Source organism: Megascapheus bottae, chromosome 6 (assembly GCF_031878675.1).
Source record: "Megascapheus bottae isolate mThoBot1 chromosome 6, mThoBot2.hap1, whole genome shotgun sequence".
In the NCBI taxonomy this organism is placed as follows: Eukaryota; Metazoa; Chordata; class Mammalia; order Rodentia; family Geomyidae; genus Megascapheus; species Megascapheus bottae.
In genome coordinates, this window is record NC_143514.1 from 68,701,451 (window position 1) to 68,714,054 (window position 12,604).

The following is a 12,604-nucleotide window of genomic DNA, read 5'->3' on the forward strand; positions in this document are numbered from 1 at the left end:
GATTGGAAGCCAGCCCAAATAGAAAAGTCCATGAGACTCTTATCTCCAGCTAATCAGCAAAAAAGCAGATATGGAGCTGTGGCTCAAAGTGGTATCCCCACTTAAGCGAAAAGGTACACTGCCAAGGCCCTGAGTTCTGACACCAATATGGACACACAAAAAATTTAATAAACACAATGAGACAGGTGCCTGGGGTAGAGCTCAACTGGCAGAGCCACACAGGTGAAGCCCTCAATTGGATTCTCAGAACTACAAAAAAAATGAAATAAAGTCAGTGTGAGGCCAGGCACAGCCTTGGCACCTGTCATGACTGTTATCAATGCCATAATGGAATGCCCTGGCAGGAAGGAATGGGCAGGGCCAGCAGGATTCCCGCATGCTCGCTAGCAGCTGGGCTAGTTGGCCGGGACCCACTTCCTGTGGCTACCCAAATCTTCTACACTCAGTGGCAGAGACGGCAAGCAAATTCAAGGGCATTTGTACAAGTGGAGAAGAGTGTGCGTCGACTCGACTGTAAGTTTATTAGAAAGGCCATGGACAGATAAACCCTGAGTTTCCAGCTGAGGAAGAAATGACAACAGCCTCTGCCTCTCATGACCTGTCCCCCTGGCGTGTGAACTGTTGGGCGGTAGACACAACACAATCTACCAAAAAGTTCTTTGGGTGTCCACCTCTCTGGGCTGCCTGACCCTCAGTGCAGGGGCACAGTGGCGGGCGACGTGAATGCTGGTGCCTGGAGCGGGGAGCCGGCAGGCACAGAGTCCTATGCTCTAGCAGGAAGTGGTTCTAGACCCCCAGTGGAACAGAACGGAAAAGGAGCTGGACAGAGTGAGGTCTGCTAAATTGCCTGTGGCTCTGCAAGGCGACGGCTACGCTGCTTGGAGAGATGTGTGCGGATGGCGCCAAAGGGCCAATTGTGGGGGTTCCCAGGGCAGGCCTCAAAGCTGCTAGAGGGAGTCTTGGCCACTGGGAGCCCCAGTGTGACTCAGTGTCCCTCCTGGGGTTGCACTGGCTAGTTCCACTCCCAGAAAGGCAAATGGATCTTGTAAAAATCCACTGATGGTTGATGCCATTTTGTTTTTCTTAAAAAAAGAGAAGAGTTTGTACAGTGACTGTCATCCCGCAGAGCCTGAGCCAGGCAGAGTCGCTTTGGGGAAGGAGAAGGCACTTCACACCCTTGCTGGGGTGATCTGGGCTGGCTGCTTCCAGGGGCCTCTCAGGGCTCACGCTCACTCTGGCCCTGGGACTCAGGCTTGCCCCTTCTGGGAAAGGCGCTTCCTCCATGGAGCTGGCACCACCCTGCAGCTCACAGAGTGGTAGATGGCAGCTTCCTCACCCGCCGCTGGGCCAGGATCGATGACTCAATGGGCTTTAGCTGGGGGGTGGGCTTGGAGCTGTTGAGTGCAGAGTACGTGGCGGCCATGGCTCCCTGAGAGAGAAGATGAAGGTCTGAGCACACTCGTGTGGAGGATGGAAAGGGCTTGACGCACACCCAGTCTGCTGTGTGCAGCCTCTGTGGTCCTTCACTCCCTGTTTCTGCCCCCCCCCCACTAGACTGGAGGCTCCAGAGGTGAGCAGCTGTGTCTCCCAGGGGACTCAGGGAGGCCTATGATGCAGCAGGTAGTCAGGGGCTCCTTGAAGGCAGGACTGTGGTTTCTGTCCTTTACTGACCTCCTGGGTTCCGTCATAGTCATAGCATCTTCTGCTCTGCCTCCCCCAGGCCCTGCCCACAGCGTCCGAGCCTGCCCCTCCCTCCTTTCTGGTGCCCACCTTTACGAGCTGCAGGTCCTGATGGGACAGCTGGCTCTGGGGTAGCTTGTCTTTCTGGGTGATCCATGGGTGCTGCAGGACCTGCTTGGCTGTGAGGCGCTGATGAGGGTCTACGTGTAGCATCTTGGACACCAAATCCTAGAGGCACAGTGGGCAAGGAGGGAAGGAAAGGGCAGCAGGGTAGTGGTGGACACTGATGGGTATGAGCAGTTGCTTTGTGGGCCTCTGTCTCCAAAGAGTGGGAGACTGTCCCCCACAAGCTGGTGGAGTGACCACCAAGCCACCTAAAACAAATGACAGGTGTCTAACATGGGAGAAATATTGCCATAGGGATTGTGGAATATGTCACGGTTCCGGAAACGTGTGGGAAGCGCAGAGGCCCTGTCCAGCTCCTGCAGGACTCGCACACTCACCTTGGCTGTTTCAGAAACTGTATTCCAGTTCCCCCCACTGAGGGTGAACTTCCCAGTGCCGATTCGGGTCAGGATCTCCTCTGGTGTATCGCTGGGCCCATTGGCAAATGGAGTGTATCTAGAAAACAAAACAAACGGAAGCCATACAGTCAGTACCCTCTTGGTCTCCATCCTGAGCTAAGGATGGGTGGCGGCAGGGCCGGGTCGTAGAGCAGGGATGAGTCTCTGCCATCAGGCAAGAACCAGCCCCTCCCCACTTCCTTGTTCACCTCCCGGAAGGACGCTAGAGCAAGCCTGCTAACGTGACTGCTAGGACGGGAGGAGGGGCCGGGCCTCACTCACCCGGCCAGCATGGTGTACAGCAGGATGCCCAGGCTCCAGACGTCACAGCCTTCATCGTAGCCCTGGCGTTTCAGCACCTGGCAGGAAGGCGGGGTGGGTGCTCGCTCTGAGCCAACGAAACAGGCCGCAGGCTCCCCCCAGAAGAAGTTGTGCATGATGGCAGCTCTGGGGGAGATCTTTCCCGGGCACCCAGGTCAAGCTCACAGACACGGCAGTCGTGGACAGTGAAGGACCCCTACGAGTAGGCCCAAATCCTCCCCGTGTCCCCACTCACCTCGGGAGCCACGAAGTTGGCTGTGTAGCAAGGCGTCATGAGGAGCCCGTTCTCAGCCCTCAGCTGCTTGGCGAAGCCGAAGTCACAGATGCGCAGGCACTCGGGGTTTCCAGACTCGTCCACGTACAGGATGTTGCTGGGCTTCAGGTCCCTGTGCACAACCTAGGGCCAGAGAACTGGGGTCAGGCCTTGGGGAGTGAGAACCGGGCGGCTGCTCATGACCCAGGTCCACTGACGGCCGGCCGGGGATGAGAAAGTTACACAGAAGGCCCCGAGAGAAGGAAAGCCCTGGAATCCCAGAGGAGAAAGGGCTCAAATGGGGGTTGGGCAGCTGGGAACAGAGCACTCTTGAAATTTCTATGCAGATGTGTACTGAGTAGCTCCAACTGACTCTGCCCGACACTGAACTCCCAATTTCTCCCTCAGTCCCTTCATTACATCTAAATAACTACATCTTTCTTAGGTCTATTTTTCCTGTTTTCTCCTCTCTCCCTCCCTCCCTCCACTCTGACCTGGGGCTTGAATTTAGGGCCTGTATGCTATCCTTGTCTACTCAAGGCTGGTGCTCCACCACTTGAGCCACAAGCTCCACTTCTAGCTTTTTTGCTGGTTAACAATCTCACAGACTTTTCTGCTTGGGCTTGCTTTAAATTAGGATTACAGGCATAAACCATTGGTGTTTTCTTCCTTTCTTTCTTCCTTTTTTTTTTTTTTGCGGGGGGGGGGGGAGGGTCAGAGGGCTTGAACTCGGCCTGGGCACTGTCTCTGAGCTCTTCAGATCAAGGCTACCTCCAGGCTTTTTGTGCCCAGGCTGGCTTTGAGCCTTGATCCTCAGATCTCAGCTTTCTAAGTAGCTAGGATTACAAGCATGAGCCACCCTGCCTGCCTGCCTGCCTGCCTTTCTTCCTTCCTTCCTTCCTTTCTTCCTCCCTCCCTTCCTTTCTTTCCTTTGTTGGTCATGAGACTTGAACGCTGGGGCTAGGCATTGTCCCTGAGCTCTTCAGCTCAAGGCCTACCCCTTGAGCCACAGTACCACTTCCAGTTTTCTGGTGGTTAATTAGAGATAGATAAGAGTCTCACACACTTTGGTGCGTGGGCTGTCTTTGAACCAGGATCCTCAGTCTCAGTCTCCTGAGTAGCTAGGATTACAGGAGTGAGCCACCACACCCAGCTCTGGCCCACTTTCTTATTCTCTTTTTCCTTAATCCATCAACAACCTCTCTCGCCTCTACTATTAAAATATATCCAGAGTCCAACCCTTGGGTCCCCATTATCCTCACTCGTCTTCCCCTCTCACCTCCAGTAGCCTGTTTAAACAAACGCCAGAGCAAGCCTGTTTGAAATCAGGTCACCTTGTCCAAGCTTAAAACCCTCCAAGGTTTCTCCTCTTCGGAGAGAAAGTTCTAATCAGGAGTGGTGGTTAGTGTGCATCTGTAGTCCCAGCTACCTGGGTGGCTAAGACGGGAGATCAGCTGAGCCCAGAAGCTCTAAGGCCAGCCTGGGCAACAGGCAACTCCATCTCAAAAAGAAAAAACAAAGTGGGGCCTGAGAAAGGTAAAGTCCAGTCAAGGAGGATGAATGCATTCAGATTTTTTCCTATAGTAGGATAACTGCTGGTTAAAAGAGTCTATGAGGCCGGGAGTTTGGCCTAGTGGTAGAGTGCTTACCTAGCATGCACGAAGGCCCAGGTTTGATTCCTCAGCATCACATACATAAAAGAAAAAAAAGCTGGAAGTGGTGCTGTGGCTCAAGTGGTAGAGCCTTGAGAAAAGTCCAAGGACCGTGCTCAGGCCCTGAGTTCAAGGCCCAGGATTGGCGAAAAAAAAAAAACAGGAAGTGGGGCTTGGTTAAAGGTGGTAGCCTTGAGCTGAAGAGCTCAGGGACAATGCCAAGGCCCAGAGGTAGGGTGATATCCTTGAGCTAAAGAGCTCAGGAACAGTGCCCAAGCCCAGTTCAAGCCCCATGACCCACAAAAAGAAAAAAAATGCCTAGAAAGGTTAAGAAATTCCCAACACATAAAAATGATTAATTTCAGTGCTAGTGAGTGACTCATGCCTAAAACCCCAGCTACTCAGGAGGCTGAGATCTGAGGATCCTAGTTCAAAGCCAGCCTAGGCATGAAAGTCCATGAGCCTCTATCTCTAATTAACCACCAGAAAACCAGAAGTGGCGCTGTGGGTCAAAGTGGTAGAGTGTTAGCCTTGAAGAAAAGAGCTGAGGTTCAGACCCAGGCCCCAAGTTCAAGCCCCATAACTGACCAAAAATAAATAAACAAACAATTAATTAAAACCATTGATCAATCATAATTCTATAATGATTCATATGGAAATGCGTATTACTCTGAGTTCATTATTATACACTAAATACAATGTATCAATTTATTAGAATAGTAATTCTTCACATTTTGCTGAGGCCCAGGTAGGCATTTGCAGGAAGCAGGGACACAGCAGGTGGTAATCTTACACTGCACAGAGAAAGGTCAAATGGTGAAGGGAACAGGGACCACTGAGACGGGGAAGGGCACCGCTTAGGAAAGCTGCACAGGGATGGTGCTGCCTGACCCTGAGATGTGTTTATGGGGATGGGATGTCACATCTGTCACACTCACTGAGTGGAAAGTCACAGCAGGTTGGCCACATGTGAGCGAAGCCAGGCTGGGTGGGAACCATGGCAGCCAATCTGAAAGGGGCAGTGACTCCTGGGAGCCAGCCACCAGGCTGAAACACAACAGCCCCGAATTACCAAACCTTTATTAAACAAACTCAACATGGCAAAAAAACCACCTCACTTCTCACAGGAAAACAAAATAGATGTTCAGGCCAAATGCAACCGCAGAGACACCAACCTGTGCCCTCTGACTCCGCTGTGACGGCTGCATCAGGAGACAGGCGACCAAACTAGAGCATGTGCCTGCCTTTACCTCCATACCTGTGCTTTGACTTTCCAACCCTCTGTCTTCCTACCTGAAAAATGGGCTCATACCTGTGTCCAATGCTCAGGTTTATAAGAAAGAGCCAAAATATGACAGGGCTTGGGAAATGGCAACTGTTGCCTCAGCAACTGCCTGGACTGAACCCATGTAACGCTGCGTGCTGAGGAACAGTGACCTGCCAGCACTAGTGATCACATCCTAGTGCAAGCTTCTCAGAAGGCTGAGAGCTGAAGATCATGGTCCAATGCCAATCCTGGCGTTAGAAAAGTCCATGCAACTCCTTCAATTAACCACCATAAAGAAAAAAGTGGAGCTGTGGTTCAAAGTGGTAGAGCACTAGCCTTGAGCTGAAGAGACTCAGGCTCTGAGTTCAAGTCCTACAACCAATAAAAGAAAAAAAGAAAAGAGAGAGAGAGAAAGAAATGAAAGAAGGAAGGAAGGAAGGAAGGAAGGAAGGGAGGGAGGGAAGGAAGGAAAGGAAAAAAGCTTCTATTGGCTGTCCTGACAGAGGAAATTTGGGGAGCTGAAAACACTACATTACCGATTTGGGAGTGATGTTATTGAAACAAATGGGGGGTCCAGGGATCTGGTTCTTAGCTTCTACTAGATCCCTAGCTTACAGAGAACAGCTATGTGTGACCCACAAGCCCAGAGCATCTTTCTAGATGCCTCCGCAAGCACCTCCCATGTCCTCCTCACTGACCCTGATATTTGGAAAGATTAGTGACTCATGAATTCCTGGTTTCCTCCAAGCAAATGGCTGTCTGCATCTGAGCCTGTACAACCTTGTGGAGGGGGCTCACTACTGTTGCAGACAGCTCCAGTTCTAGAAAGTTCCTCCTTGATCTGAGCCTTGAGTGACCCAAGTCACTCAGTGACTCTGTTCTGTCTTCCCAGCTTTCTTATTTATGCTTCAGTCTCCCTCCCTCTCTCTCTCTCTCTCCCTCCCTCTCTCTCTCTGGGCCTGGGCCCTGTCCATGAGCCATTTAGTTCAAAGCTACCACCCTACCTTGAAGCCACAACCCCACTTCCCATTTTCTAGTGATTAACTGGAGATAAGAGTCTCACGTTCTTTAATGCCGAGACTGGCTTTGAACCGAGATCCTCAGATCTCAGCCTCCTGAATAACTAGGATTACAAGCTTGAGCCACCGGCCCCCGCCTGGGGGCTTGAACTCAGAGTGTGAGCACTGTCCTTAGGCTTTCCTCAAGGTTAGTGCCCTACCACATGAGACACAGCACCACTGCTGGCTTTTCTATGTATGTTGTACTAAGGAACTGAACCCAGGTCTTCGTGCATGCTAGGCAAGCACTCTACCACAAGGCCAAACTCCCAGCCCCTTCAGTCTCTTTAGGACTGGCATTATATGTATTATAAGTATTAGAGATGGACCTCACGGCCTCTTAGATTTTGGACAAATAGAACATCTCTTTAAAAGTAACTTTAACTAGTATTCACTGGAGTACAAAACAGGAAAAGAAAACACATTTACTCTCTGATCTGACATGCTTAAATATTAGTCTGTTTTCATGCCACTTCAGAAACCTAAGGCACTTGAAACACAACCATTAAAAACACATGTACTAGGGCCGGGAGTTTGGCCTAGTGGTTAAAGTGCTTGCTTAGCATGCATGAAGACCCGGGTTCGATTCCTCGGTACCACATACATAGAAAAAAGCCGGAAGTGGTGCTGAGGCTCAAGTGGTAGAGTGCTAGCCTTGAGAAAGTCCAAGGACAGTGCTCAGGCCCTGAGCTCAAGCCCAGGACTGGCAAAAAAAAAAAACACATGTACTAGGGCCGGGAGTTTGGCCTAGTGGTAGAGTGCTGGCCTAGCATGCACAAAGACCCAGGTTCAATTCTTTGGTACCACATATATAGAAAAAAAGCCAGAAGTGGTGCTAAGGCTCAAGTGGTAGAGCTGTAGCTTTGAGAAAGTCCAAATACAGTGCTCAGACCCTGAGCTCAAACCCAGGACTGGCAAGCAACAACAACAACAGAAAACAACACATGTACTAACCAAAGTGAACCTGAAGCTAGGAGGTAAAGTTCTTCTCAATAAAAGAATAATCCCTCATAAATTAGATGATATCAGACTTGCCATTTTGCAACCTTTAATGAAACAGGTTACAAATCCTGACAGGATGAAATTAATTAGATGACGGTCTTTCTTTTCTTTTTCTTTTTTCTTTTCTTTTCTTTTCTTTGGTGCCAGTACTGGAGCTTCAATTTAGGGCCTCATCTTTTGCTTGGCTTTTTCATTGAGGCTTTTTCACTTAAGCTACAGCTCTCCTTCTGGCTTTTGGTGGTTTATTAGAGATACGAGCCATGGATTTTTCTTTTGCTGGCTGGCTTTAAACCACAATTCTCAGATTTCAGCCTCCAGAGTAGCTAGGATTACAGGAATTAGCACAGTGCCCAGCTAGATAAAAGTCTTCATTCAGGTCAGGTGGCTCATGCCTGTAATCCTAGCTACTCAGGATGCTGAGATCTGAGGATCACAGTTCAAAGCCAGCCTGGGCATTAAAGTCCATGAGATGTTTATTTCCAAATAATCACTAAAAATCAGAAGTAAGACTGTGGGAAGACCCACAAAAAAAAAAAAAAGTCTTCAAAATAAGGAGATGTGCCTAACATGGCTAACCTAGAAGTAACAGGAAGCAGTGTTTATGCTGTGGGCAGGAAATGCCATCATGATTCCCCCTCCTCCCTAGTTATCAATACACTGAATAAGGTGCCAGCGATGAGACAGCGATGAGACAGGGTGACAATGAGCTAACCTCCCCCCTTCCCTCTTTGTGCTGGTGTACGAGGGCTGAAACTCAATGCCTGGGCACTGCCTTTTAGGGGTTTTTTTGTCCGTAGTAGGGCTTGGACTCTGGGCTTGGGTGCTGTTCCTGAGCTCTTCAGCTCAAAGCTACTGCCCTATGCCTTGAGCCTCAGTGCCATTTCCGATTTTCTAGTGGTTAATTGGAGTCTCACAGTCTTAAGTGCCTGGATTGGCTTTGAACCGAAATCCTTAGATCTCAGCAAATCATGTCACCAGGAAGCCTAAAGACAAATTTAGAATGTGGGACATTTCACAGAACAAATGACCATTTCCCCAAGGCGGGAACGGGGAGGGGGCTCACTGTGGAGGTGACTTGGTATACACAGAATATTTCTATGCAAATTTTATTTCAGGTGAAAAAGAAAAAGCTCAGTGTGGTCATCCTTATAATCCCAGTACTTGGGAGGTAGACAGAGCAGGATATGAGACTGAGGCCAGCCTAAGCTACATAGTGAGTTCCAGGCCAATCTGGACTACCATTCTAACACCTCCAAAAACCACTACCACCAACACCAACAGATTTAATTAAGCCAGGCCTATATGCATGCAGTCTCAGATACTCAAAAGCCTAAGGTAGGAGAATCAAGAGAATTCATAAGCTCAAGACCAATTTGAGAAACAGCATGATTTGGTCTCAACAACAGCAGCAAGAGCAACAACTCTGACACATAACAATGGATTGAAATAAATGTGTGGATTTTGCAGAAATCATGTTTCTAATAAATCAGTTATAAAAATACATTTGTGTTGGGTGGAGAATGTGGCTTACTGGTAGAGTGCGTGCTTGACATGCATGAAGCCCTGGGCTTGATTCCTCAGTACCACGTACACAGAAAAAGCTGGAAGGGGTGCTGTGGCTTAAATGGTAAGTGCTAGACTTGAGCAAAAAGGAGCTCAGGGACAGTGTCGGAGTCAAGGTTTTAGCCCCAGGACTGGCAAAAAAAAAATCGTGGATGCCAGTGGCTCATGCCTGTAATGTTATATACTCAGGAGACTGAGATATGGGGATCATGGTTTGAAGCAGGAAGCTGGGCAGGAAAGTCTTTAAGACTCCAATTAATCACCAGAAAACCAGAAGTGGCTCAAAGTAGTAGAACACTAGGAGAACACACACACACAAATTGTCTCAGGGATTTTTCTGCCTGTACTGACTTTGAACCATGATATTCATATCTCAGCCTCCTGAGTAGTTAGGATTACAGGCAAGAACCATTTGTTCCAGCTAACGTTAGTTCCTTAACAGTTCTGGGATGCTTACCAGTAGCCCTCACTGTCCAGAGGTTCCCTTTATCCCATGAATGCCCTGTGGGGGCGCCCTCTGCTGTGTCCAGAGCCTGCAGATGGTGTCGAGGCTGCTTTCCAGCCCTACATCTAGACATAGCTTGTTGGGTTTCAGAGCCTGTATTTTTTATTTTTTATTTTTATTATTTTTTTTTTTTGCCAGTCCTGGTCTTGAGCTCAGGGCCTGAGCACTGTCCTTGGACTTTCTCAAGGCTAGAGCTCTACCACTTGAGCCACAGCATCACTTCCGGCTTTTTCTATATATGTGGTACCAAGGAATCAAACCTGGGTCTTCGTGCATGCTAGGCAAGCACTTTAACCACTAGGCCAAACACAGTTCTTTTTGGGACAGGGCCACCCCTACCTTGGCACCAGAGCCTGCATTATTAACCCCGACAGCATGATTAGAAACACTCCAAAATATTACCTTCCCCAGAGAGAAGCACAGACTAACTCATGCCCATTAGGAATTTTGCTTTCTTTCTGCTCGGTGGCCTCAGCCACTCAGCATCTAGCGCTCACCTGCCATATGCAACCAAACAGGACAAGTTCTGTTCTTTGGCTCTCTCCTCTTCTGCAGCACCTTTGGTGTTTCCAGTATTTCCCTGCTGCCTCCACTTCCCTGGTCTTAGTGACTGGCTCCTTTCCACACACTTGATACAAAACTTGCTCTTCTCCTTGCAGCTGCCAGGCCAAGTTCTTCAGTCTGACATCCTAGCTCCATTCTTTCCTGGCTGTGTGACTTTGGACAAATGATCTTATGTCCCCGAGTTCTTTTTTTTTTTTCCAGTCCTGGGGCTTGAACTCTGCGCCTGGGCACTGTCCTTGGACACTTTTTACTCAAAGGCTAGTGTCCTGCCACTTGAACCACAGCACCACTTCCTGCGTTTTCTTAGTATGTGATACTGAGGAATCGAACCCAGGGTTTTGTGCATGCTAGGTGAGCACTCACTCACTAGGCTACACTCGGGGCCCCAGTCCGAGTTCTTTTTGTTCTTGTTTCTTCTTCCTCCTCCTCCTCCTCCTCTTGTTCTTTTTTCTTTTTTTTTGGTCATGGGCTTGAACTCAGGCCCTGAGCATTGTTCCTGAACTCTTTTGCCCAAAGCTATCACTCTACCACTTGAGTCACAGTGCCACTTCCGGTTTTCTAGTTAACTGGAGATGAGTCTCACATGGGCTGGGAATGTGGTTTAGTGGTTGAGTGGTTGCATAGCATGCATGAAGCCCTGGGTTTGATTCCTCAGTATCACATAAACAGAAATAGCCAGAAGTGGTGCTGTGGTTCAAGTGGTAGAATGCTAAGCCTTGAGCAAAAAGAAGCTCAGGGATGGTGCCTGGGCCCTAGTTCAAGCCCCAGAACTAACAACAACAACGAAAAAGTCTCAAAGACTTGCCTGCTCGGGCTGGCTTCAACTATATGCTCAGATCTTAGCCTCCTGAGTAGCTAAGATTATAGGGGTGAGCTACCAGCTCCTAGCAGTTTTATCCTTCTTACCTACAAAGTAGGCCTTCTCACAGCAGCCAGCGCAGGCTGATGTGAAACTCAATTGAGATAATGTAAGGAGCAGGCATGGGCTGGGTGCTGGTAACTCACATTTATGATCTAGCTGCTCAGGAAGTTGGGATGCCAGCCTGGGCAGAAAAGTCTGAGACTTATCTCCATTAACCAGCAAAAAGCCAAAACTGGACCTGGGGCTCAAGTAGCAGAGTACTAGCCTTGAGGGGAAAAAAAATATATATATAAAATGCACATAGCCCTGTGTGCAAGCCCTAGTACTGGCACTAAGTAAACAAACCTGGCACACAGTAGGCACAGTAGGCCTCACCTCTTCCTTCCTCCTTCTCTTCTTTACCTCCATGTCCGTCACTTCATCCACCCTTTCCACTCGATCCGGCCCTAGTGCTTCTTTTCTGTCTGGTTAGAGGTCATTGTACCTGGGCTGGCCCATGGTTCTCGCACTGGGAAGATGGCATGACCTTGGGCACATCCTGCCCCTTCTCCAAGCACTGACTTACCCCCTGTGAATGCAGATACTCCACAGTCTTGCTGATGGTGTGCAGGACGAAGCTGGCCTCCCGCTCGGAGAAGAACTTCTGCCGCAGGATCTTGTCCAGCAGCTCCCCTCCGCGCATCAGCTCTGTCACCAGGTACACGTGTTTGCCATCATCGTATACCTGCCGGCAACCTCACTGTCAGGCCTGGACCTCAGTCACCACCTCTCCATGAGCCTGAGGCCTACTTCCTCAGGTCTAGGCCATCACCCAGTCGGGCTCTTGTGTTCCTGACCAAGGGAGCTGCCATGGTGCCTCGTGCAGAGGAGCCCTCACAGAAGGCCTGAGTCTATGCCCCGGGCAGAGGCCAGAGTCCACATCCCTCCCTCCGCAAACAGCAGTTAAAGACCGGGCTAGAGGGCTGGGAGTTTGGCCTAGTGGTAAAGTGCTTGCCTAGCATGCATGAAGACCTGGGTTCGATTCCTTGGTACCACATACATAGAAAAAAGCAGCTGGAAATGGTGCTATATGGCTCAAGTGGTAGAGCTCTAGCCTTGAGAAAGTCCAAGGACAGTGTTAAGGCCCGGAGTTCAAACCCGGGACAGGCAAAAAAAAAAAAGACAGGGGTAAAGTTGGGAGCGCCGGCCCTGCCCTGGTCTCCAGGACCCTCCCAACTCACATCTTTCAGGGTGATGATATTGGGGTGCTGCCCGTACCGCAGAAGAATCTCAATCTCTTCTGAAGGATCCCGCTTGCTCTTGTCGATGACCTGT

The 12,604-nt window shown here is 49.6% G+C and overlaps 1 protein-coding gene across 4 annotated transcripts in view; it reads right to left on the bottom strand.

The window, feature by feature from the left end:
• Nucleotides 1–502: 502 nt before the first annotated feature.
• The window catches only part of Rps6ka1 (ribosomal protein S6 kinase A1), a 39,522-nt gene continuing 27,420 nt past the window's right edge, over nucleotides 503–12,604 (bottom strand). For all 4 annotated transcript variants that reach the window (XM_090335494.1, XM_090335496.1, XM_090335495.1 and 1 more), the window contains 7 exons: nucleotides 12,511–12,600; nucleotides 11,856–12,014; nucleotides 2,800–2,961; nucleotides 2,526–2,602; nucleotides 2,184–2,301; nucleotides 1,771–1,908; nucleotides 503–1,429 (listed from right to left, as the gene is read on the bottom strand). In XM_090335494.1, the coding sequence (XP_090191620.1) occupies nucleotides 1,307–1,429; nucleotides 1,771–1,908; nucleotides 2,184–2,301; nucleotides 2,526–2,602; nucleotides 2,800–2,961; nucleotides 11,856–12,014; nucleotides 12,511–12,600 (867 nt within the window). In that variant the 3' untranslated portion in view covers nucleotides 503–1,306. The remainder of the gene's footprint in view (nucleotides 1,430–1,770; nucleotides 1,909–2,183; nucleotides 2,302–2,525; nucleotides 2,603–2,799; nucleotides 2,962–11,855; nucleotides 12,015–12,510; nucleotides 12,601–12,604) is intronic.